The sequence below is a fragment of the Dermochelys coriacea genome, chromosome 1 (assembly GCF_009764565.3).
Source record: "Dermochelys coriacea isolate rDerCor1 chromosome 1, rDerCor1.pri.v4, whole genome shotgun sequence".
NCBI lineage: Eukaryota > Metazoa > Chordata > Testudines > Dermochelyidae > Dermochelys > Dermochelys coriacea.
In genome coordinates this window covers 219,553,862-219,575,573 of record NC_050068.2, presented here as the reverse complement: position 1 = coordinate 219,575,573, position 21,712 = coordinate 219,553,862, and the positions used below count along the sequence as shown (strand labels likewise).

Below are 21,712 nucleotides of genomic sequence, written 5' to 3'. Positions count from 1 at the left end.
CGCCCTGGGGGAGCGGGATGGGGGGTTGTGAGGCTGGGGCGACGGGCCCCTGGGTGAGCGGGATGGGGGGTCGTGGGGCGGGGGCGACGGGCCCCTGGGTGAGCGGGTTGGGGGGGTCGTGGGGCGGGGGCGACGGGACCCTGGGGGAGCGGGATGGGGGGTCGTGGGGGGGGCGACGGGCCCCTGGGGGAGCGGGATGGGGGGGTCGTGAGGCTGGGGCGACGGGCCCCTGGGGGAGCGGGTTGGGGGGGGTCGTGGGGCGGGGGCGACGGGCCCCTGGGGAGCGGGATGGGGGGTCGTGTGGGGCGGGCGAGCGACGGGCCCCCTGGGGGAGCGGGATGGGGGGTCGTGGGGCGGGGGGCGAGGGACCCCTGGGGGAGCGGGATGGGGGGTCGTGGGGCGGGGGGCGAGGGACCCCTGGGGGAGCGGGATGGGGGGGTCGTGGGGGCGGGGGCGACGGGCCCCGGGGGGAGCGGGATGGGGGGTCGTGGGGCGGGGGCGGGGGGCCCCTGGGGGAGCGGGATGGGGGGGTCGTGGGGCGGGGGCGAGGGGCCCCTGGGGGGAGCGGGATGGGGGGGGGTCGTGGCGCGGGGGCGAGGGGCCCCGGGGGGAGCGGGATGGGGGGTCGTGGGGCGGGGGGCGAGGGGCCCTGGGGAGCGGGATGGGGGGGTCGGGGGGGGGGGGGGGGGGGGGGGGGGGCCCCTGGGGGAGCGGGATGGGGGGGCAGCGCAGGGGTCAGTCAGGTTCTTTGGTAGGCAGGTGGGGGCTGGGCCTTTCCCACAAAGCCCCGCCCCCCACCGCTCTGGTTTGCATATGGCCCCGCCCCTTCCCCGCTGTGACCCCGCCCCTCTCCCTCCCCTTTCATCTGCGGCTGTAGCCCCGCCCCCGCTGCTGTTGACGTTTGCGGAAGGAAGCGCCCAGCTTGGGGCAGTGACGTCGGGGCGCGGCGGGGCCCGGCCCGGCCCGAGGCCGGCAGCATGTGGGGGGCGGCCGATGCGGTGAGTGCGACGCTTCCCGCGCTTCGTACAGAGCCCCCCGGCCCGCCGCCTGCCCCGCCCCCAACCGCTTCGGCTTCCGCCCCATTATCCCGGCCGTGCGGGGCGGACCCGCGTCTGGCTGCGGGGCGGGGGCTGTTTGTGGGGGAGGGGAGGTGTCTGGTTTTCTGCCTGCGGGGGAGGGGGTTTAATTTATGCAGGATTTTAACCAACCACCCCCCACCCCCCCGTCAGCGCTGCCAGGCCAGCAAAGGGCAGGAAGTGACGCTCCCAGCAAGCGGGGGGAGCTGCAAGGGGGACATGAGAAGGGCTGTAGTGGGGCAGCCCAGTGGTCCCTCTAGTCCAGCGTCCTGTCTTCCAGCAGTGGCCAGTGCCAGGTGCATCGCAGGGCAATTGTGGCATGATCCATCCCTTGTCCTCCACTCTCTGTTCTTTCTGAGCCTTGTTATATATTTGGCTCTCACAGCATCCCCTGACAATGAGTTCCACAGGTTGTGCCTTGCATGAAGAAATACTTCCTTTTGTTTGTTTTAAATCTGCCGTCTGTTAATTTCGTTGGGTGACCCCTGGTTCTTGTATTCTGTGAAGGGTCAATAACACTTCCTTATTAACTTGCTCCACACCACTCATGATTTTATAGATGTATCATATCCCCCGTAGTTCAAGCTGAACAGTCCCAGTCTTTTTAATCTCGCCACGTATGGAAGATGTTCCATACCTTTAATCATTTTTGTTGTCTTTCTCTGTACCTTTTCCAATTCTAATATAGCTTTTTTGAGATGGGGTGACAAAAACTGCAGGCAGTATTCAAGGTGTGGAAATACCATGGAGTTATATAGTGGCATTATGATATTTCCTGTCTTATCTATCCCTTTCCTAATGATTCCCAATATTCTGTTCGCTTTTTTAACTGCTGCTAGGAATTGAGAGGATGTTTTTGGATAACTATCCCCAATGACTCCAAGATCTTTTCTTGAATGGTAACAGCTAATTTAGACCCCATCATGTTGTATGTATAGTTGGGATTATATTTTCCAGTGTCCGTTACTTTGCATTTATCAACATTGAATTTAATCAGCCATATTATTTTTGCCCAGTCACCCAGTTTTGTGAGATCCCTTTGTAACTCTTTGAAATCTGCTTTGGACTTAACTAGCCTGAGTAACTTAGTATCATCTGCAAATTTTGCCACCTCACCGTTTACCCCTTTTCCGAGCTCAATTATGAATATGTTCAATAGCACTGGTCCCACTACATGTCTCCAAAGGATGCCACTATTTACCCCTCTCCATTCTGAAAACTGACCATTAATTCCTACCCTTTGTTTCCTGTCTTTTAACCAGTTACTGATCCTTGAGAGGACCTTCCCTCTTATCTCATGACTGCTTGCTGAAGAGCCTTTGGTGAGGGAGCTTGTCAAAGGCTTTCTAAAAGTCCAAGTACACTATATCCACTGAATCACCCCTTAAAGAATTCTAATTAGATTGGCGAGGCATGATTTCTCTTTACAAAAGCCGTATTGACTCGTCTGCAACAAATCGCGTTCATCTGTGTGTCTGATCTTTTTGTTCTTTACTATAGTTTCAACCAGTTTGCCCGGTAGTGAAGTCAGGCTTACCAGCCTGTAATTTCCAGGATCGCCTCTGGAGCCTTTTTAAAAATTGGTGTCACATAGCTATCCTCCAGTCATCTCGTACAGAAGCTGATGTCAGTGATAGACTGCGTACCACAGTCCTGCTATTTCATATTTGAGGTCCTTCAGAACTCTTGGGTGAATACCAACTAATCCTGGTGACTTCTTATTGTTTAATTTATTTGCTCCAAAACTTCCCCTGTTGACACCTCATTCTGGGACAGTTCCTTGGATTTGTTACCCAAAAAGAATGGCTCGGGTGTGGTGATCTCCTTCACATCCTCTGCAGTGATGACCAATGCAAAGAATTCATTGTGTGTCCCTGATGGCTTTATCCTTGAGTGCCCCGTTAGCATCTCTTTCTTCCTGATTGTCCCCCCTGATTGTTTGGCAGACTTCCTGCTTCTGGGGTACTTAAACATTTTTTTCCTGTTAGTTTTTGAGTCTTTTGTTTGTTTTATTTATTTTTCTTTTAGTCTTTTCCTAGGGATTTTTTTTTATATCTTCTCACTTTAGCTCACATGCCTTAGGCATCCCCAGTGCACTGACCAAAAAAACCCACCTCAGTTCAAAATTGCTTTTATAGATCTTTTGAGAAACCCTCCCTCATACTACGCTCTCTCATTCTTCCTTCAAAAAAGGATCCTTCCCATGTAACCCATTCCCTAAGGAAAGATCAGAGTGGTGGTGGTGTTGTTATCTATTTGTATTGCGATAGCTGCCAGGAGCCCCAGGCATGGACCCCATTGTGCTTATGCAAACGAAGAACAAAAAGACAGTCCCTATCCCATGATGACAGGAGACAACAGCTGGACTATTGATTTGGTAATTTAATTGATTTTGGAAGGAAAGCTTTCGCAAAGAGGCAGATCTAGGTGGTTAAGTTCGGTTAATCTGAATTCCTCTTGGAGCTCTTTCTATGGCTCTTAGATGAGTGCTCTATTTCTGCAATTCATCTTGTGAGCTGCATTGTCCCAGAGGTGTGCATCTGTCTTGGTGGGGCATGGATGGCGATGTGATTACAATTGTAGCTGGTTCCTAGTCCACTAATGGCCTTTAAGACCAAGGCCTTGAACCAACACTGGAAATGTGCTGGGAGGACAGTAGTGATGTACGTATGGTTGTCCATCCCAGTGAGGAGGTGGGCAGCTACATTGTAAAGAACTTGGGGAAGGCATTCTTTTCATGTTAGCTCCCAGATAAAGTGGATTACAGTAATCCAGACTGTAAGTAACAAATACTTGTCATTGTGACCAATCTTTATCGGGGACTAAGGAGCAAACTGAAAGAGAAGACGTGCCTTTACCACCAATGTTACTTGGTGATTTAGCATCCGTGATGAATCCTCCAGGACCCCGAGACTTCATACCATGTTGACAAATGAGGGGGCTGTGGAGATGCCCTCTGTGGATATGTCTACATTGCAATGTAAACCCAGGATTAGTGGGACTCGAGTCATCTTACCTGTGTTAGGGAACCCTAAGCTTGAATGTCTACATTGTATTTTAACTCTAGGTTAAGAATTTTCTGACCCATGTTAGAACCTAGGTGCTCTGGCATCCACACTGCAGTGCACAGACCTGAGTCAAAGTAACCATATCCCACAATCCCTAGTGCCACACAGCTGAAATATGGCTACTCTAGCCGGTGCACTGTGGTAATACATTACTGCCTGCCCTGTATATTACCAAGAAGTAGCTTGCTTTGCAAAAGGCTTGATCAGTTCACTCTCCATTGTAAACTAAGGAGGCTCTCTGATAGTGTGCTTGCAGATTGGTGATCAGTACAGAATGGATTAACGCTGACCCGAACTGCTGCAGTTTGAAATGGGAGTGTGGCTTTCATTTTCAATAGAATGGATTGGAGATTGTTGGGATAGAGAGGACTAAGGAAGTTGTTCCATGGAATAGTGGAATACTTTCGGATGACTCCCGGGACCTGAGTCAAGCAGGGCTGCATCTATACTGCAAAGCAGTAGGTCTTGGACCCTGGCTCCCAGCTTGATTCAAACTTGTACCCTGGGTCCTGCCTTGATTTGAGGTTGAACCCTCCAGCCCTGCAGGGTCCTGAGACCATGGATCTGAGCCCTGGGTTAACACAATTACAGTGTAGACGTGGGGGGGGGGGGTTAGCCTTGAGCCCAGGCTCAAGCACAAGCTTATATTGTAATGTAGACTTACTCTGTGAAACAGGATGACAGCGAGTTCCTCAGGATATTTCCCTTTCAACCAGTATTTCTTGATTTTGCTCTGATTTAATCTAAGTAGGCTATACTTCATCTTGCAAGTATTGTGACATCCTGTTAGAAAATGAGATACACAGCTGGAGTTCATTGGTGTACTATTTGTAGCTGAAGCCATGTCCACCTGTCCAGAGGCTTCATGTATATATTGAAGAGGAGAGGGGGAAAGATGGATTCACCAAAGGGTTCTCTAAGTGAGGGTCCTCAAGGAGAGGTTGGAACCATTGCTGCCTACTTCAGGGTATATACGCAGGTTAGGAGCACTTTATGGTCAACTGTGTTGAAAGCTGTGGAGTCTTTGAGTTGTAGCCTTCATCCATTGCAATGCAAAAGTTTGGGGTTTTATCTCTGTGCTGTGACCTCAGAGTTGATTGTGAGGCATCCACGATGTTAACCATGGTCATGTGATTTTGGAGTTTGGTTGTCACTAGTATTTAAATATTTTTGCATAGAAACAGGAGGTTGGGAACGTCATCTGAATTGAGTATGTACTTTTCAAACACTAGATGGGCTATTGCATTTTTCAGGGAGGATGGCATGTTCTCGTCTCTGAAGGATGCATTTATTATTTATAAATTTTACCATTACTTTTCACTAGTTTTCGCAAGCCAAGAAGGGGTATATATCAAGTTTGCATGCAGTGGGTTAAATGTTTGTAAGGGCTTCCAAGCATGTCATTGTGTGTGAAGGATTCTGTTAGGGGAGGGTGTGACAGTTAATTTTGTGTGGTTCAGTTCCAGATTTTCAGCCTTCGCAAGTCCTCTCGTCAATGATTTCTGCAAAGTAGGATGAATGCTCTGCCAGTGGTTGGTGCTTGAGTACAATGTTTGGATTAATGGTAAAACAGATTCTTTCAATCTTATTCTACACCATCAAATTAAGTTGTCAATTCCTGTGACTGTTTGTTCTTTTTTTTTATGCTATCAACACTTTTAAAATCTCTTACTGACATCTCTCTGTAACTACATTTAATGATTAGAATAACACTTCTGTTATAGTGGAGATAAAGCGTTGATTCTGTTGCAGTGAAAGAAATTAGATCTGTATGTTCTTGTCCCCTAGATTACCTAACAGATGTAAGTACCATTGTTTGGAGACTTACAAATTTTACTGGCATATCTAACAGACTAAGGTGTCTTCCAAATGGGTTTACAAATAAAACAGAAAAGTTCAAATATGTACAAAAATGCTAACTGTAAATTTACCTAAATTCAAGAGTACTGAAGTAGTTTTCTTTCAGCTTATCTAATGACATCTGTGGTAGAAACCAGTCCAAATTTGACAGGTCTAGCCTCATCCATCTTAGAGTTATCGAAGCACAACATTTCTGATTGATCTATATGGAGAAAACATGTTCTGTTCTCCCCCTCCTCCTTCCTTAATCCTCTTTCTCCCCCTCCCCCCCTATTAATAAATGATAAAAACAGCTGGAATAATAATCAGATGATTACATGTCCCTCAATGGAAATGTTTCAGAGTAGCAGCCGTGTTAGTCTGTATTCGCAAAAAGAAAAGGAGGACTTGTGGCACCTTAGAGACTAACAAATTTATTAGAGCATAAGCTTTCATGAGCTACAGCTCACTTCATCGGATGCATTCCACCAAATGCATCCGATGAAGTGAGCTGTAGCTCACGAAAGCTTATGCTCTAATAAATTTGTTAGTCTCTAAGGTGCCACAAGTACTCCTTTTCTCAATGGAAATGTATTCACTGTTTGTCATAATGTGTTCACAGTGTGAGGGCGTTGATAGAACCCCATATGCTTTTGGGTGCCCAAGTAGCAGCAGTGACCTGAAGCAGTACTACTTTCTGTGTGCTTGGCTAGAAGGTTGTGACCTTTTCTTTGGACTCTGCTGCTGCTATCTGTGCCTCAAGATTAGATTACTTTAACCAGCCTCTTGGTGGGACTAAATTTTGGAGACTATTGAAAATCTTCACCTTGCTTGTTGGTGTGGGTTAATTTAAATCAGCAAGATGGAAACCTTGATTTAAATAATCAATTTTAATCTTGATTTATATTTATACTTTTTAGTTATTTTCCTGAAGAAAGGTTGATTCGCATTGGTTGGTAACTACTGCCACTAAATACAGCCTTTACACTAAATGTGGTACTGTTTTTTGCTAACTAGAAGGATACACTGTATCTATACACATTTACTTAAGCAAGTTATATAGCTTAATCTACATTTATTCAGATTAATTTTTATATTTATATTATGTTAGAAAATGGTGAATGATACATTTCTTATTTACTAGTTAATTTACTTTTAATTTGCATCAAGCTCTATTTGAATGGAAATTGAGTCAATTAAAATGCACAAAAAACAGCATTTTAAAATTATTTATGAGTTAAATAAAACTACCTTAATGTGCTATATAGATAAGGGAAAAAAAGTTTTATCAAAGCATGTTTTGCATCTAAAACTAAATAAAGGCAGTATTATCTGTAGTTGGTGAATTGATCAGATTGTTTCTGGTCACCATGTCCTTTAGTGTTTTATAAGTAGTAGATCTCATCCTCTCACAGTTAACTTTTATTCACAAAGTGGGAGGGAAAAAAACAAAGCTTTCCTGATTTATCAACTACCATTGGCTCCTTAACTGTGAATGAGCTAGTCATTGAACTGAATTAGTTGAATAAACTGAAAATAAGAAAATATTTTCTCTGTACCTGCAGAGGAGGCTACTGCTGTCAAAAGCTGATTTAGCACTTTAACAAACTCTTGTTCCAGGTGCTTAGCCAGTGAGTTCTGCTAGTTCAGTAGTATGACATTCTTTGAAACTTGGCAGCTAACGTACTACTTAATATATTTAATTTAAATTATTATAGTAGATTTTAGTAAGTTTAAACTTTATGCCTTAACATAGGTTGTCATAATTGCAGATTTAAATAGGTTTATTTTTTTTAAAAAAATCTGTATTTCACTTAAATAAAAATATAGATTTAAGTCTTAAAATCAGATTTTTATTTATTTATTTATTTTTAATCCTGGGTATTTATTCATCCAGTTGCTTATTCATTAGTGCTTCTTAAAGGGAATATATTACACCTGTGCTGTATGGTTTGAATTGGATTCTGTCTGTTACCCAATGAAATTTAAGCGTTTGGCTTTAATCAAAAAGCTTTAAATGGTTTGGGTCCTAGTTTCTGAAGAAACTTTCCCTCTTCTTGTCTGGTAGTATAGCAGGTGAGATCTGTGGAGATGCTTGAGCTAGCAATATCCAGGTATAACTGGAATAGGCTTGCTGGTAGGGCCTTCAACTCTGCAAATCGCTCACTATCTCTCCTTGGTTGGACACAGCCTGAGTCTGTTGACCTTGAGGGCATTCTGAAGGCCTGTATGTTTTTTTCAGGCATTTGAGAAAGGCCTGAATGGGAAGGGTTTAAGCCAGTTTATGGGGTACTATTTATTAAACCAGACAGATAGAAGAGTGAGGAAGTGTCTAAGGGAGCCTGATCTCCAGGGTGTTGTACCTGCCTTTCTTGCCCCATATAGGAACTTTTTAGCTTTTTTTTTCAAATAAGAGTTGTATATTAATTTTTAAAAAAATCAAGACAAACTAGCGTTTCTGAAATAACAGATTTCTAAAAATAATGGATTTTCACAGAAGATGTTTTTTGTGATTATTTCAGGAAATGCTTCAAAGAGCATCAGAAGAATTCTCTCCAAAGATGGAGATTCCTGAGGAGGAGATGGATACAACTGATACCCAATGGGGCTGGTTTTACTTGGCTGAATGTGGCAAATGGCATATGTTTCAGGTATCTAAACATGGGATTATGTTATCTATAATAACTTCTACACTGTCAAATGTACTGTATTTAAACTTTTAAAATGTCCTTTCTGGTTTGTTTTGAAGACTGATTCAAACACTCAGTGTTCAGTTAGCAGTGAAGACATTGAAAGGAGCTTCAAAATGAATCCAGAAGGCTCTGTTTCTTTTACTACTGCAAAATTTAACTACAAGTTAGACTTTTCAGGTATGTCTTTCTCTAACAATTAAGTATTTATATATTTGTAGGTTTCTCATGACAAGAGTTGACCAGTACATTTTACATGCTGTTGGCCTTAACTAGCTCTTGTATTGTAGTGCAAAAAAGCACAATTGGGAAGGCCTTCTTTATATGAACGTACATTTGACATTTTATGGAGACAGTCATGTGGTTCAGGCTTCTAGCTTTTTTACTCTAAGTAGCATACCCTATTCAGTAACACTGGTGTTTGCCCTGTCTCCTCTCACTTGAAATATAAGTGGTGCTGTACCATATACTCGGAGAAATGGAAACACCAAAAGTTTGTTTTCTTCTAAATATTCAAGCGGCAAGTGTTGCAGAAAACGATTTTCTGTCGTCTTCACACAAACTATGAAAGTAATGTTGATAAAGTGACAATATAATTCAGCTGGCAGATACTTCAACAAGCCAACTCTGATATGTTCATCAGAGCATCAGATATCATTTTCTAGAAAATGACTTTATGTAAAGATCAAAAATATATTCATGTTGTATGGGCTCTTTATCACAGGTTATTAATGGTTTCCAGTGTAGTTACTATGTAGTTAATTTTGAATACATTTACTTATGTAGAAAGTTGCGATGTAATAGTTTCTCATTCTGAATATTTCAGATATTGCATGTATAGTTTCATCTGCATTTTCATATTAAACTGTCCAAAGGCCTGTCACGCTCAGGTGATGTGAGTGTTCTGTTTTGTGGATAGGAGTCTCTGTATATCTTAGTCTACAGTTGTAGGGTAATTCAGTGGTGGACTGTATGAAAACTTGTACATTCATGCAGAATTTTGTATTTTGTTAAATACTTTTTGTAATAGCTTCTTTAGTTTACTTTTAAAAACAGATTTTGTAAACTGTATTTAAAATCTTGAATCTTTGCTTAAAATGCTAAAGGCAGCTGTTAAGCATAACATAATTTTCATCATACCGTTAATATAATATCACTTTTATATTTAAATGTGGTACAAAGATGTTAGCTTCTGCACTGCATTAAAATTAGCATTTAGATGCAGAAGTCTAGAGTGTAATCCTGGCCTTATAAAAATCTGTTTGAGTTTTGCCATTGGCTTAAATGTGCCAGGATTTCACCACTAGTGAATATGCACTGTCTGTTTTAAGTACTTATTTAGTACTAATTCCCACGGTATGTGGGAGCTCTGCTAATGTTTTGTGCATTCTAGTATTAGTAGTGTTGGAGAATAATATTTTGAAATGCTTCTCTCAACACTTGAAACAATAATTCCTACTCGGCAACTCTAAAAATGTCATTTTCTGGGTGATGTGCTATATCCAAATGCTTTACATTTCTGTAGATTGACTGACTGTTTCTGATACTCACTTAATTTTCATTTTATATACAGTGATGAAACAAACCAATCTGACTACTGGAAAACAGCGTCCAATAAAGCGAGCTCCCTTTTCCATCAGTGCTTTCAGGTAAGAACTAAAGGTGATGCATTGTTGGTTTAATTCATCATTTCTCGAGTAAGATGAACTAGAAACATTTTAAAATTTCTTCATTATTTTTTATCTTCCCTCAAATTAAATCTGGGGACACAGATTGGAGCAGGAAAGCGAAGCAGGAGGAAATCTCTCCTTGCCCATTAAAAATAACTATCCACAGTTTGAATCCCCATTCAGGACCCAAGCGCTGTGTCAAATTATAGATTAGTAAAAAATTCTGTACAGCATAGGAATCCTATTGGGGAAAGAGAAAAGCTTCAACCCTTGGGTGTGATTGTTTTAACTTGTATTCTTGTGTTTGAAGTTATATCTGTGAAAATGAGGCTATCCCAATGCCTTCACACTGGGAGAACGTAAATACAGAGGAACCATATCAGGTAAGAGCTATTATGACATTGAACATACATATGATGAAAGAACAATGGACTTCAGTGAAACTATACTAACCTCTCTTTTTCCAGCTTATTCCTTTGCAAAAACAAACAAATGAATATAATGAAGTTTCTAGTCTCTTTGGGAAAACAATGGATAGCAACCGAATTAAAAGAATTCAGAGAATTCAAAATCTAGACTTGTGGGAGTTTTTTTGCAGGTGAGATTATTTCTAAAACAAACGTACTAGGTCTGCTAATAGAATAAATCTCTTTTAAAGTCATGCAGCAGAAATAGTTAAAATGCATCTAATTATAAAACTGTTGAAATACTTATTGTGTGTCTGCACCCTTTCTGCATCTGCTGTCTTTTTTCTTTTTCCTAATTGGTCCTGCTCGTGTGTTTATAGTCATATATCAGCATTCCTATTAAAGATCCTGATTTTTTTATGGATTTGGAATTTAATGATACTTCTATAACAACCATAAGCTAAAGATCACAAACTGCTTTTCAAGTTTTAAGCAATGAGAAAATTGAAAAGCACTGTTGCAATAAAATTTTCATTTGGGCTGAAATTTGATATGCAATTTCAAAGGCTCAAATTTTAAACTAAAGAAAAAATATTTTTTTAAAAAAGGCATGCAAAGCAATCCATTTCAGATCTAATTTGTATTTTGGTCACTAAAGTCAGCAGGTACGACTCAACATGCACATGGAACAGATTTGTGGGGTAAAAAGGTACCATTTTTATAAAATCCCTTTTCAGATTAGAACTGCACTTTAAATTGATTAAGCAGTGTTTTAATTTCCTGATTTAACAGTTGTGAAAAATACACTATATTTGATGTAGAGGGAAAAGCGTAACCACACAAATTGTAGATTTGCATTCACAGCCTTTGCCATTTACTGTTGTAGTCTCAACATTCCTAGAATATATCTGGTTTTTCTAAAGATGGGTTCAAATGCCTTTGAACTTTGAAGAAGTTCACGTCCAAATCTTAATTTAACTTTGCAGCCATTGTTCAATTATTTAAAAAAAAAAAAAAAAAGATTTTGAAAGGCTTTATCAAAAGTTGAATTTTTCTGAAACAGGGAAACAGTTTATCTGCAGTTGTTAGTCTCTTGGAGAAATTTACATTGAAAAATGTTTCTAATTTTGAATGGTTGTATGAATGGTTTGATGTGAATTCCTCCTTGGTTATTAAAGGAATTAAATAGCTGAATGTCCCTAGCCCGTGTTGCTAGAAAGATAATTTTTCTTGATGGACAATAAGGTACCAAACCTTACCACAGTTTCATGATCTCTTTTAATATATCAAATCTTTGAACAATAAATAGTTATCCAACTGGTAAAGAATGTGTGGCAACATCAGCAAGCTCCCTCATCAACAAATGGAAAGGAAGAGCACAAGCACAGCTACCTTGTCATGAAGGATGACATTAGTTCTCTTCTAATCCTCTCTGTTAGCTCACTGGTAGAGGTGACTACAGTCATTGTTCTCGGAAAGTATATGTGGTGGACCCCAAGATTTTTGTTATGATGAAGTGAACGTGTCACAACAGACTCCTTGTAAAATGAGCCTTCATAGGGTTGTATTCGTTACATGTCTAGTGATTCAAAACAAATATTCCCGATTTGTCAAGTTTCTCACCTTACCATTTTCTCTTTATGAATTTTAGTGTAGGGTGAAGTCTCTCAGCTCAATGCAGCAAATCCAAGTTTAGTCTGTCAGTATTGCAGAAGCCATTGCTGGCTTGAACGTTCCTGCTTTCTTTCCTGCTAGATATTGTACGGGGCAGGGTGAGTTAGGAGTTCTTGAGTTTTGTTCCCACTTCTTCTCTAATCAGTCTTTTATTTAATATTTGCACTTCACAATCATCATGTATAACATGGTTGCCCTTGGAAATGTCAATATATACTTTTCTAGAAAGGGAACTTATAAAAAGTCAACATGAAGATATATTGGACCATTTTGACAATAAAATCAATGAAAAAATATTAAGTTGCTACATGGGCTTAAAAGGTGCTATGCTGTAGATGAAATTGTATGGTATATTGTATTTGAGAAATACCTTCTGATCTTGTAATTGCACGCTTCTAGTGAATATTTACAGAGAGAGGTGTCTTAAGATTGCATATTGAGTCTTTATTTCTCATTTCCTGGCTTTTTAGTGATTGATTTTTTGCAACTTTAGCCTTCTCTTAATGTATTGGTATGGAATGTATTTAAGTATATAAATACATATACAATTACAAATTTTATTTGCTTTGATTGGTGCTTTTGTACCAGTCTTGCTACTTTGATATATCTAAGTGTCCCTGTTGTAACAATGTATTGCTTTAAAGTGGATTTCTATAGAGGTATCCCTGAAGCTTTTCAATTTGAGGCATATTTCTATGAATAAGAATATCAGGAAATGATATTAGATCCCCACTGACTTCGGAATTCGCAATGCAGATTTGTTTTCTCTTCGATTTTCTACCTTTTGCTGAAAAAGGGAATTGATGGGCAGCAGGGACCACTGCACAATAAAGTGTGTGCTTTAAAAACTCCAAAGCTATGGAGTATCCACTGCACTGTTTTTGGAAACGTGAACTCAGGAATGGGAATCTGTTATTGTGTGCAGTATGATTTTTACAGTATTGCAATATTACTGTGTGTTAATTGCAAAGTAGTATACAGTATTAAAATTTTGTGCTCAGTGGAGTATAAAAGCATGAGGGGAATCATCTCAGTCCAGAAACTGCTTGCCCTTATTTTTCCATTTAAGGAAAACCTAAAGATTTGTCTCAAAGGCTCAGCTGCTTTCTGGGGTGAAATAATGTGTCTGACCCAGTTATTTGGAGCAGGCGAACCTCATCACTAAGGCTATGATTTTGTCATGGATATTTTTAGTAAAAGTCATGGACAATAAACAAACGGTCATGAAAACCGTGACCTGTCCCTGACTTTTACTAAAATCATCTCTTGACAAAATGGGGAGGGAGGAAGGTCCAGCACCCTGCTACCCACCACCTCCCTGCAGCAGCTGGGAGCTGCAGGGATTCCATTGCCCAGTGGCTGGGAGGGGTTCCCCGCTGCCCTCAGTGGCATGGGAACTCGGGGGGAGGCTCTGCAGCTGCTGAGCAGCTCTGGGGTCCTCTGCTGCCATGGCTGCATCTGTGAGCTACTCGGGGGGGGGGGGGGGGGGAAGAGGGCAGCTGAGCAGCTGCGGGGGGCCCCCCAGTCAGGGGTAGCCAGCAGTGGCAACAGCAGCCAGTCAATTGCAGGGATCCCGCAGCTGCAGGAGGGTCCCCCACCACCTGCGGAGGCTGGCCTGCTGCGGGGTCCCCAATGTCACAGAGGTTAACTGGAAGTCATAGATTCTGTGACTTCCGCAACCTCAGTGACATAATGTTAGCCTTATTCATCACTGCAAATAAGGGATTATTACCAGTGATGTCTGTAATGGAGAGAGAAGAAACTCTGACATTTCAAATTCCTTGTGGCATTCCAATGCACAGTGGCCATCTTGTGTGGGAAGATTTATCTTGGAGGATGAGTGATGTTCTTTCCAGTGTTTGAGGTTGGGGTTATGAAGGTTCACATTCCATAGAGATTGAGCAAGTAGAAGGCATTGTTGTGGAATTAAGAAGTGGCAGCAACCTTAAATGTTCCTTTTTTAATAGGTATGCAAATGACTGGTCTCTTATCTACCTAAGAAGACTGGCTCTAAAATAAGAACCTGCTCTTATTATAAATATAAGGGTACGGACTGCACTTCTATTTTTAAAAAATGTATTAGTTTGTGATTGGTGGTGGGAAACGTGACTTGAGGACATGGGTATCTTTTGAGTCATTAGAAGCCCACTAAGCACATGCTCTTGGATGGGTTAATTCAACCAAAAAACTGGCTGTGGGACTCGATGGCACCACCTCCCTGGTCTTGCTGCACATACTGTGTCATTTGAGAACAAGAATTAGAACTTATTTTCTTTTTCCTTTTTCAAGCTATATTGTTTCACTGAGAAGATAAGTATTTTAATATGAACCTCATGTTCTTGAGAGGATATAATTGGGTAGTTATATATTTTGGCCTGCATAATATTACCCTCTTCATCATAACTCCTGTTTTGGTTGTTGGCTATTAACTTTATATTTGTGGAGACTATTGATTAAAAACTTGTTGAGCACTATATCGAGAATCTTTTTAGAGCATAGATTATTTACTGTGTATATTGCAGTAACTTCATTCTGCCCTTTCCTGAGAGTGGGTAGAGTGATTGATCATTTTAAAACTTTGTGCAATTTGAAATAAACTAATAAAATATGTCTTTCAGGTCATATGCTGCAAGATTCTGTTCTGTCATTCTTCGGGTAAATGTACTTAAATCCATTGTGGTGATACAGTGGGTTGGGATGTAGTGTCATCAACATGCTGATGAATCTCAGTTCTGTATCTGTTTTATGAGATCCAATTCGTATGAATGACTGGCTTTCCCAGTGTCCAGCTGAGAGGGGGTCTTCAATGAAAGTTAAGCAGGCTGAAACTCAATCCAGAGAAGACAGTGGATAATGCAGATAGATTGGGAGAATTAGGGGAGGGGACATCTGTCCCTTAAGTGAAGGTGTCTGCTTGACCACCTATCAAACATATTTTTAAGACAGGCACTGTGGCTCTGATGGCATGGTTTGGCCTGTAGCCTGCATGCTTTAAAAAAAAAAAAAAAAAAAAACAACCTCAAATCCTTTTTTGAAGCTATCCTATGTACTGAAAACTTCCTACCTAGGTGAATTACTTTGGGTTTTGTATGTCTGAGTGGCAGTAATTCTTATTATGAATTATGACTCTCAAACTTTTTAAAAGCATTGTTTGAATATCCCATACAAAGCACTTGAAACAACAAGTGCTTTATTTTTAAAAGCCTGCCTGACAACCTGCATTTTGGTCTTGAATGCTTTGCATCTATACATTAAATCCCCAAAAGAAGTTCAGTTAATTGCTAAGCTACTGTCCTGCTAAATAGCACATCGCTATAGTAGTTTCTTCTTCCCCTAAGCTTTTGTAATGGCTGTCCACCTTTTTCCTCTTTCTGCTCATTTAATGCCTGATCTGTACCATGAAGGATCTAGCCGTTAGTTCTTCTGCACAGAACTCCTTTTGACATGAAGAATCAGTCTAAGGGCTTGTCTACACTACAAAATTAGGTTGACTTAAGTTAGTTGACCTACAGCAATTAAATTGGCGGTTGGTGTCCACACTACCCTCCTTCTGCCGGTGGCGCACATCCTCAGCAGGAGCGTTTGCATTGACTAAAGGGGGCACTGACAGCCACACGGGGCTCACAGCTGGAATCCCTTCTCCCCTTGCCCTGGGGCTGACAGTGAGATGTGAGCCCAGAGCAGCACTCAGTTTCACAGAAGGGAGCCTACCAGCAGTGAAATTGATATTGTCAGTTTCACTGCTGCTGTTTTTAAAAAAAAAAAAAAAAAAAAAAAAACAACAAAACAGGCGTACTTGTGGCATCTTAGAGACTAACAAATTTATTAGAGCATAAACTTTTGTGGGCTACAGCCCACTTCATCGGATGCATAAAAGGGAACATATAGTAAGAAGATATGTAGATATATATACAGAGAAGGTGTATGTTGTTTCACACTTCATCTCAGGCTCTGGGAGGCTCCATCTGTAGTGTAGATCAGGCCTAAGAAACAAATTATTGTATGGAGTGATCTAATAGTTTAGAATTACTGGCCTAAATTAGTTTGGGTGTTTTAAGTACAATAAGAGCTACTAGTCTCCCTCTTCCATTCTCATTCATTTGTATTGTAGATGAAAAATTACTTGAAAAATCATCTTTTTACATGGTCAAATCCAAGGTGTGCATTTTAATACAGTTTTCAAAATTGTATTTTAGATACTGTATTTTAATGTTTTAATGTAAACTTTCATAAATTGTAACTTGCCTCCTGACCTGTGTAACTGTTTAATTTTTAAAGTAAAGTAGCTTGTTACTGAGTATTAAACTGCAATTTTAAAAAATAGGCTATATATAGTCCTCAGCATTCAGAAAGCAACACATTGATCCAAGTAATCTTGATCTTTGCCTTTTTCTTTCAATGGGACATTGTCAGTGTAAAATCTAGTCAATTAAAAAAAATCAAAAGGAGTTTTGGGTGCTACTAGGACTGTCAAACGATTGAAAGAAATAGTTGCAATTAGTCACAGTTTGAAATCGCACTGTTAAACAATAATAGAATACCAGTTTAAATTTATTATAAATATTTTTGGATGTTTTCCTACATTTTCAAATATATGGATTTCAATTACAACATAGAATACCAAGTGTACAGTGCTCACTTTATATTATTATTTTATTACAGATATTTACACTGTAAAAAAAATAAAACCAAAGAGTATTTTTCAGTTCACCTCATACAAGTTCTGTAGTGCAATCTCTTTATCATGAAAGTGCAACTCACAAATGTAGATTTTATTTATTTATTTTTACATAAATTCACTCAAAAACAAAGCAATGTAAAACTTTAGAGATTACAAGTCGAAGCATGAAGGTGCATACATATGTTTACATATCTGACACATATGCCGGCTGCAACAGTGCATGTTCTCACTTTCAGTGACACTGTAAGTAAGAAGCAGCAAGTATTGTCACCTTTAAATGTAAACAAACTTGTTTGTCTTAGCGAGTGGCTGAACAAGAAGTAGGACTGAGTGGACTTGTATGAGGTAAATTGAAAAACAGTGTTTCTTTTGTTTGTTTTTTACAGTGCAAATATTTGTAATAAAAAAATAAAAAGTGAGTACTGCACACTTTGTATTCTGTTGTAATTGAAATCAATATATTTGAAAATGTAGAAACATAAAAATATTTTTAATAAATGTAAATGATTATTCTATTGTTTAACAGCGCAATTAAAACTATGATTATCTTGACTTTTTTAAAATCTGGTTAATTTGTTTCATATAAATTAACTGTGATTGACAGCTCTTGATGCTATGTATTCCTTTGAGTCACACTGGCAATTTTTGTAGTTTTTACAACCTTATTTTCCTATTTTTTTTTTTTTAAAGCTTTTCCTTCCTGTTACTGTGTGAAAGACATGTAGGGAAACTGTTTCTGCTGAAAGTACTCTCAAATGAACAAAGTGGAAACAATTGATTTTTTTTTTCTCGTTATTCATTTACAGTAAATGTTAGGCTTTCCTTGCAAGAATGGTATGTTAGAAAGAAGTGTGTTTTATGTGGGGGTGGGTTTTGTTTCAGTTTTTTTAAAGCTGACTGCTTCCCTTTAAGGCCACCTTAGATGGTAGAACTTTGAGCTGTATTTAAAGAGCAGAATCAAATTTGGTCACTTCTCTCAAATTCAGCCGTTCCAGTATCATTTCCCCTCTGTTTCTGTGCAATTCCAGTTTGATAACAGAAGCTTTTGTAATGCTATGGGGTTTTTTTGTAGGAAAAAAGCTCAACTAAAGAAGAGAAGAGGTGTCCCTACCATTAATGAACACATGTTATTTCATGGTACCAGCAGTGAATTTGTAGAAGCAATATGCATTCATAACTTTGACTGGAGAATAAATGGTATGCATGCTGCAGTGTATGGAAAAGGTAAGTAGTAATGACTTCTTTAATACCACTCCATGTAATTTATGAGTAATACACTTATTTTGCTCTTCACTCTCTAAACATATAATTATGTGTCCCACAAATGCATTTACCATACTGTGGTCTGTAGGGCATTTGCTGGTGGTCTGTGGAGAATTGTTTAATCTGGTTTTCTTCTTCCTGCTAAATGTGATTAAAAAGACACTTAAAATATATTAAGTAAGCAATTCCTATAGTTGCCATAGTTGGATGTTATGCAGTGGGGTGGGGGAAAATGATGGTCCAGTGGCAGAAGGGTAAATGGTTTGTGGGGCAATATCCCTACTAAAATGTGGTTCATACTGAAAAAGCTTGAGAAGCACAGCACTATATAATTCTTACAAATTTTGTTGGATTGATTATGAATAAAACTGAGGGAGAGGGCCTGATTCAAATCTTACACCATTTTGATTTAAAAAGGGATCAGAATCAGGCCCTCTAGATTTCATAATGAGACTGTTGTCATCAGCTATAATTTTTGCTGTTTGTTTTTTAAGGGACCTATTTTGCAAGAGATGCATCGTATTCCAGTCGTTTCTGCAAAGACGATATGAAGCATGGAGACACTTTTCAAATCCATGGTGTCAATCTGCAACATCATGTGTTCAGAACATATAAAGTTATGTTTCTTGCTCGTGTTTTAACTGGAGACTATATCATTGGAGATTCCAAATACATGAGGCCTCCTTCAAAAGATGGGAGCTTTGTGAACTTATTCGACAGCTGCGTGGATAGTACTTGGAATCCAAAGATCTTTGTTATCTTTGATACCAACCAAATCTACCCTGAATATTTAATAGAGTTCTGCTAAGTTTTACAAGGAGCCAAACTGAATATTGGGTTGGTTGTGATGGATGGTCAATATGTCTTTGCGAAGGAAATATAACTTACAAAATTTTTAAATACATGGTGGTGAACAGAGATGGAGATGTGAAGGAAAATCTGGCTTACATCTGTAAAATCCTTTTGGCTTAAGGTTGGTTGTCCATCTGTTGCTCCTGTAAATAAACGTTGATGCTTTTCACATTTAGGGTTTATAACCAATTTTAATATGGCTTAGTTGAGCCTTAGTTAAATTGGACATTTTAATGTCTTCAAAGAATTCTTACTGCTATACATTTTAAAAAATAATACATATATATTTATCCATGTGTAAAATATAAATTTATGCATATGATACAGTATGTGTACAGGTGAATAATCTTTTATAAAGATTTTATTTATCATTTTACAAAATGTAGGGGGCTTAATAGTTATTGGTATATTGAAGTATGTATTACTTGTAGATTGGAGTTTAAATCTACAGAACAATCCGTCTAGGGAAGGCAAAGGTCTGGAATCAAGCTGAACCAGCTGCTAGGACTAAATCTAGGTATCTCATACTGCTTCAAGCAACCTTGCAATAATGCTGCACAACCTATAAGTTGAAGTCTGGTTGTGACAGAATAATATACCTGACAGCTGTTGTGGTCAGTAATTAGGTAGGTATTTAGCCCTAGAATCCTGTGCTAGGAACTCTTATGTGATCTATATAGTTGTTGTATAATAGTAAAATGTGTGTTTTGTTCTCTCTTCCCCCTCCCCCTATCTTGTAGTAATCTCTAGCTTGTCTGGAATTTTAAGATGCACTCAGTGTTGACGTGACTCTAATTCCATTGAAGTTGATGGTAATACTCTATTGAATTCAATGGAAACAAGAATTAAACCAAAATGGAGCGCCTCTAAAAATTCCATCCCTTAATTTTTCCCTATGTTTCATGAATGGTTTTAGTAATACTTGTATGTGCTGATTTTATGTAAACCAAGTTTTCTTTCCATTTGCGTAGATGCAGAGTATGGACTGTTTTTGCCAGGTAGAATCTCACTGGGGAGGAGAAGAGGGACCAGAAGAAAGATCAGAGAGACCCAAACTCCTGAAGAAGGGGGACTAAGGTGTTAAATGAGTGAAAACACATTGGCCCTCCCTCATGAGAATTGCCTCTTTGGATCCCTGCTATTGGATTCTTGCCCTGTCACACAGACCTTAGATATACTCAAAGTTGTGTTAGCTTTCTGGCATGGGAGGGAGCATACTACTGCACACACACAGCCTGGCACTGTGACCCATCTAATAGACATGCATCCCCTCCTCCTTAAGTCCTTTATCTGTGTCTGTTCATGGACTCTTGCAGTCACACCATATGCTGGTTATTTGTGTTCTTTGAAATTTCTTGGAAACTTTTCCTCCACTTATCTTCTTCAGCTGTTCAGGGCAAGGACTGTGTCTTCCTTTGTGCTTGTACAGTGCCTAGTACAATGGGCCTCCTGAGTGGCATTTCTGGGTGTTGTTGCAATAATAACCAACGACTGATGCTATAGAACAGTAAACCTTCACTAATCCACAAGCCTTGTAATACACGTGCATGCGCACACATTAAGGCGACATCTACACTATGAGCTAAGGGTGTGTGTCCCCTGCTTATGTACACGTACTTGAGCTGGCATGAGTATAAATAGCAGTGTAGCTGTGGTAGCATGGGTAGCAGCAGTGGAGGAATGGCTAAGCCATGCCAGTGTGAGTGTGTGTACACAAGCAAAGGGATCACCCCTATCTTGTAGTAATCGCTCCCCACTTCTCATCAGAGATTTACTAGCAAATGCAGTAGGGTGTCCGCAGACTAAGTCCTTTTTATTTTTATAAAATATTCTACAATACATGTACTTGGACATTATGAAATTATAAGAAGTCAAAATAAAAAACGTTGTACCCTTTTGTTTGTTCACTCACTAATTTCCAAAATCCATCATTTTCCTCAATCATCCATTTTCCTCAAGTCTTACTGGACTGTTGTGACTAAAAGTAACCAACACATCTGGTTTTTAAAAGGCGTTTGATTGGCATGCATATAATATCTTCAAAAGATCAATATGATTTATGTTTACCCTGCTTGTGTTTACTTATGGCTGTATAGCTTGTCCACTCTGTGCCTTATTTTCTATTTAGACTCAAGGGAATTGAGTGGAAAAACCTTAATCTCACCAGTCCAGAGTGCCATTGAAGATGGTTTCAGCTTTTCATCCAGTGCCAACTCTATCAGCTTTCCTGGTACAATCTTCTTCATCTGTATTGATAAATCTTGACACTGAGGCTGTTTACACCATGTAGACCGCTACTATGTAACATCTCAAGCTTTAGAAAAGTTGAATGGTAGTTCTTAGTTCTAAATCAGATAAATACACTGATTTTCTTATTGTAATTTGTCATTTGATAGAATTTGTGGTTTTTCATAGTGTCCTTCAGATCCAGACTTACCATGTCCAGTTCCAGCCATCAGTGTTCAGAGGTGACATCTAGAGATTTATACTGT

General features: G+C 40.0%; 1 protein-coding gene across 14 annotated transcripts in view; it reads left to right on the top strand.

Moving 5' to 3' along the window:
• The first annotated feature begins 856 nt into the window (after positions 1-856).
• The window catches only part of PARP11 (poly(ADP-ribose) polymerase family member 11), a 36,744-nt gene continuing 15,888 nt past the window's right edge, over positions 857-21,712 (top strand). For 2 of the 14 annotated variants that reach the window (XR_006281369.1, XR_006281373.1), the window contains exons 1-9: positions 857-998; positions 8,506-8,634; positions 8,733-8,853; positions 10,247-10,322; positions 10,654-10,726; positions 10,811-10,941; positions 18,178-18,329; positions 18,863-19,341; positions 20,192-20,297. Coding sequence is in view for 2 of the 14 variants with exons in the window: in XM_043514615.1 (XP_043370550.1) it covers positions 978-998; positions 8,506-8,634; positions 8,733-8,853; positions 10,247-10,322; positions 10,654-10,726; positions 10,811-10,941; positions 18,178-18,329; positions 18,863-19,176 (1,017 nt within the window). In the remaining 12 variants the exon portion in view is untranslated. Of the gene's footprint in view, positions 999-2,586; positions 3,454-4,939; positions 5,124-5,604; positions 5,709-8,505; positions 8,635-8,732; positions 8,854-10,246; positions 10,323-10,653; positions 10,727-10,810; positions 10,942-18,177; positions 18,330-18,862; positions 21,117-21,712 lie in introns of those variants that run through there. The other 12 variants (XR_006281372.1, XR_006281370.1, XR_006281383.1 and 9 more) reach the window with 11 other exon arrangements.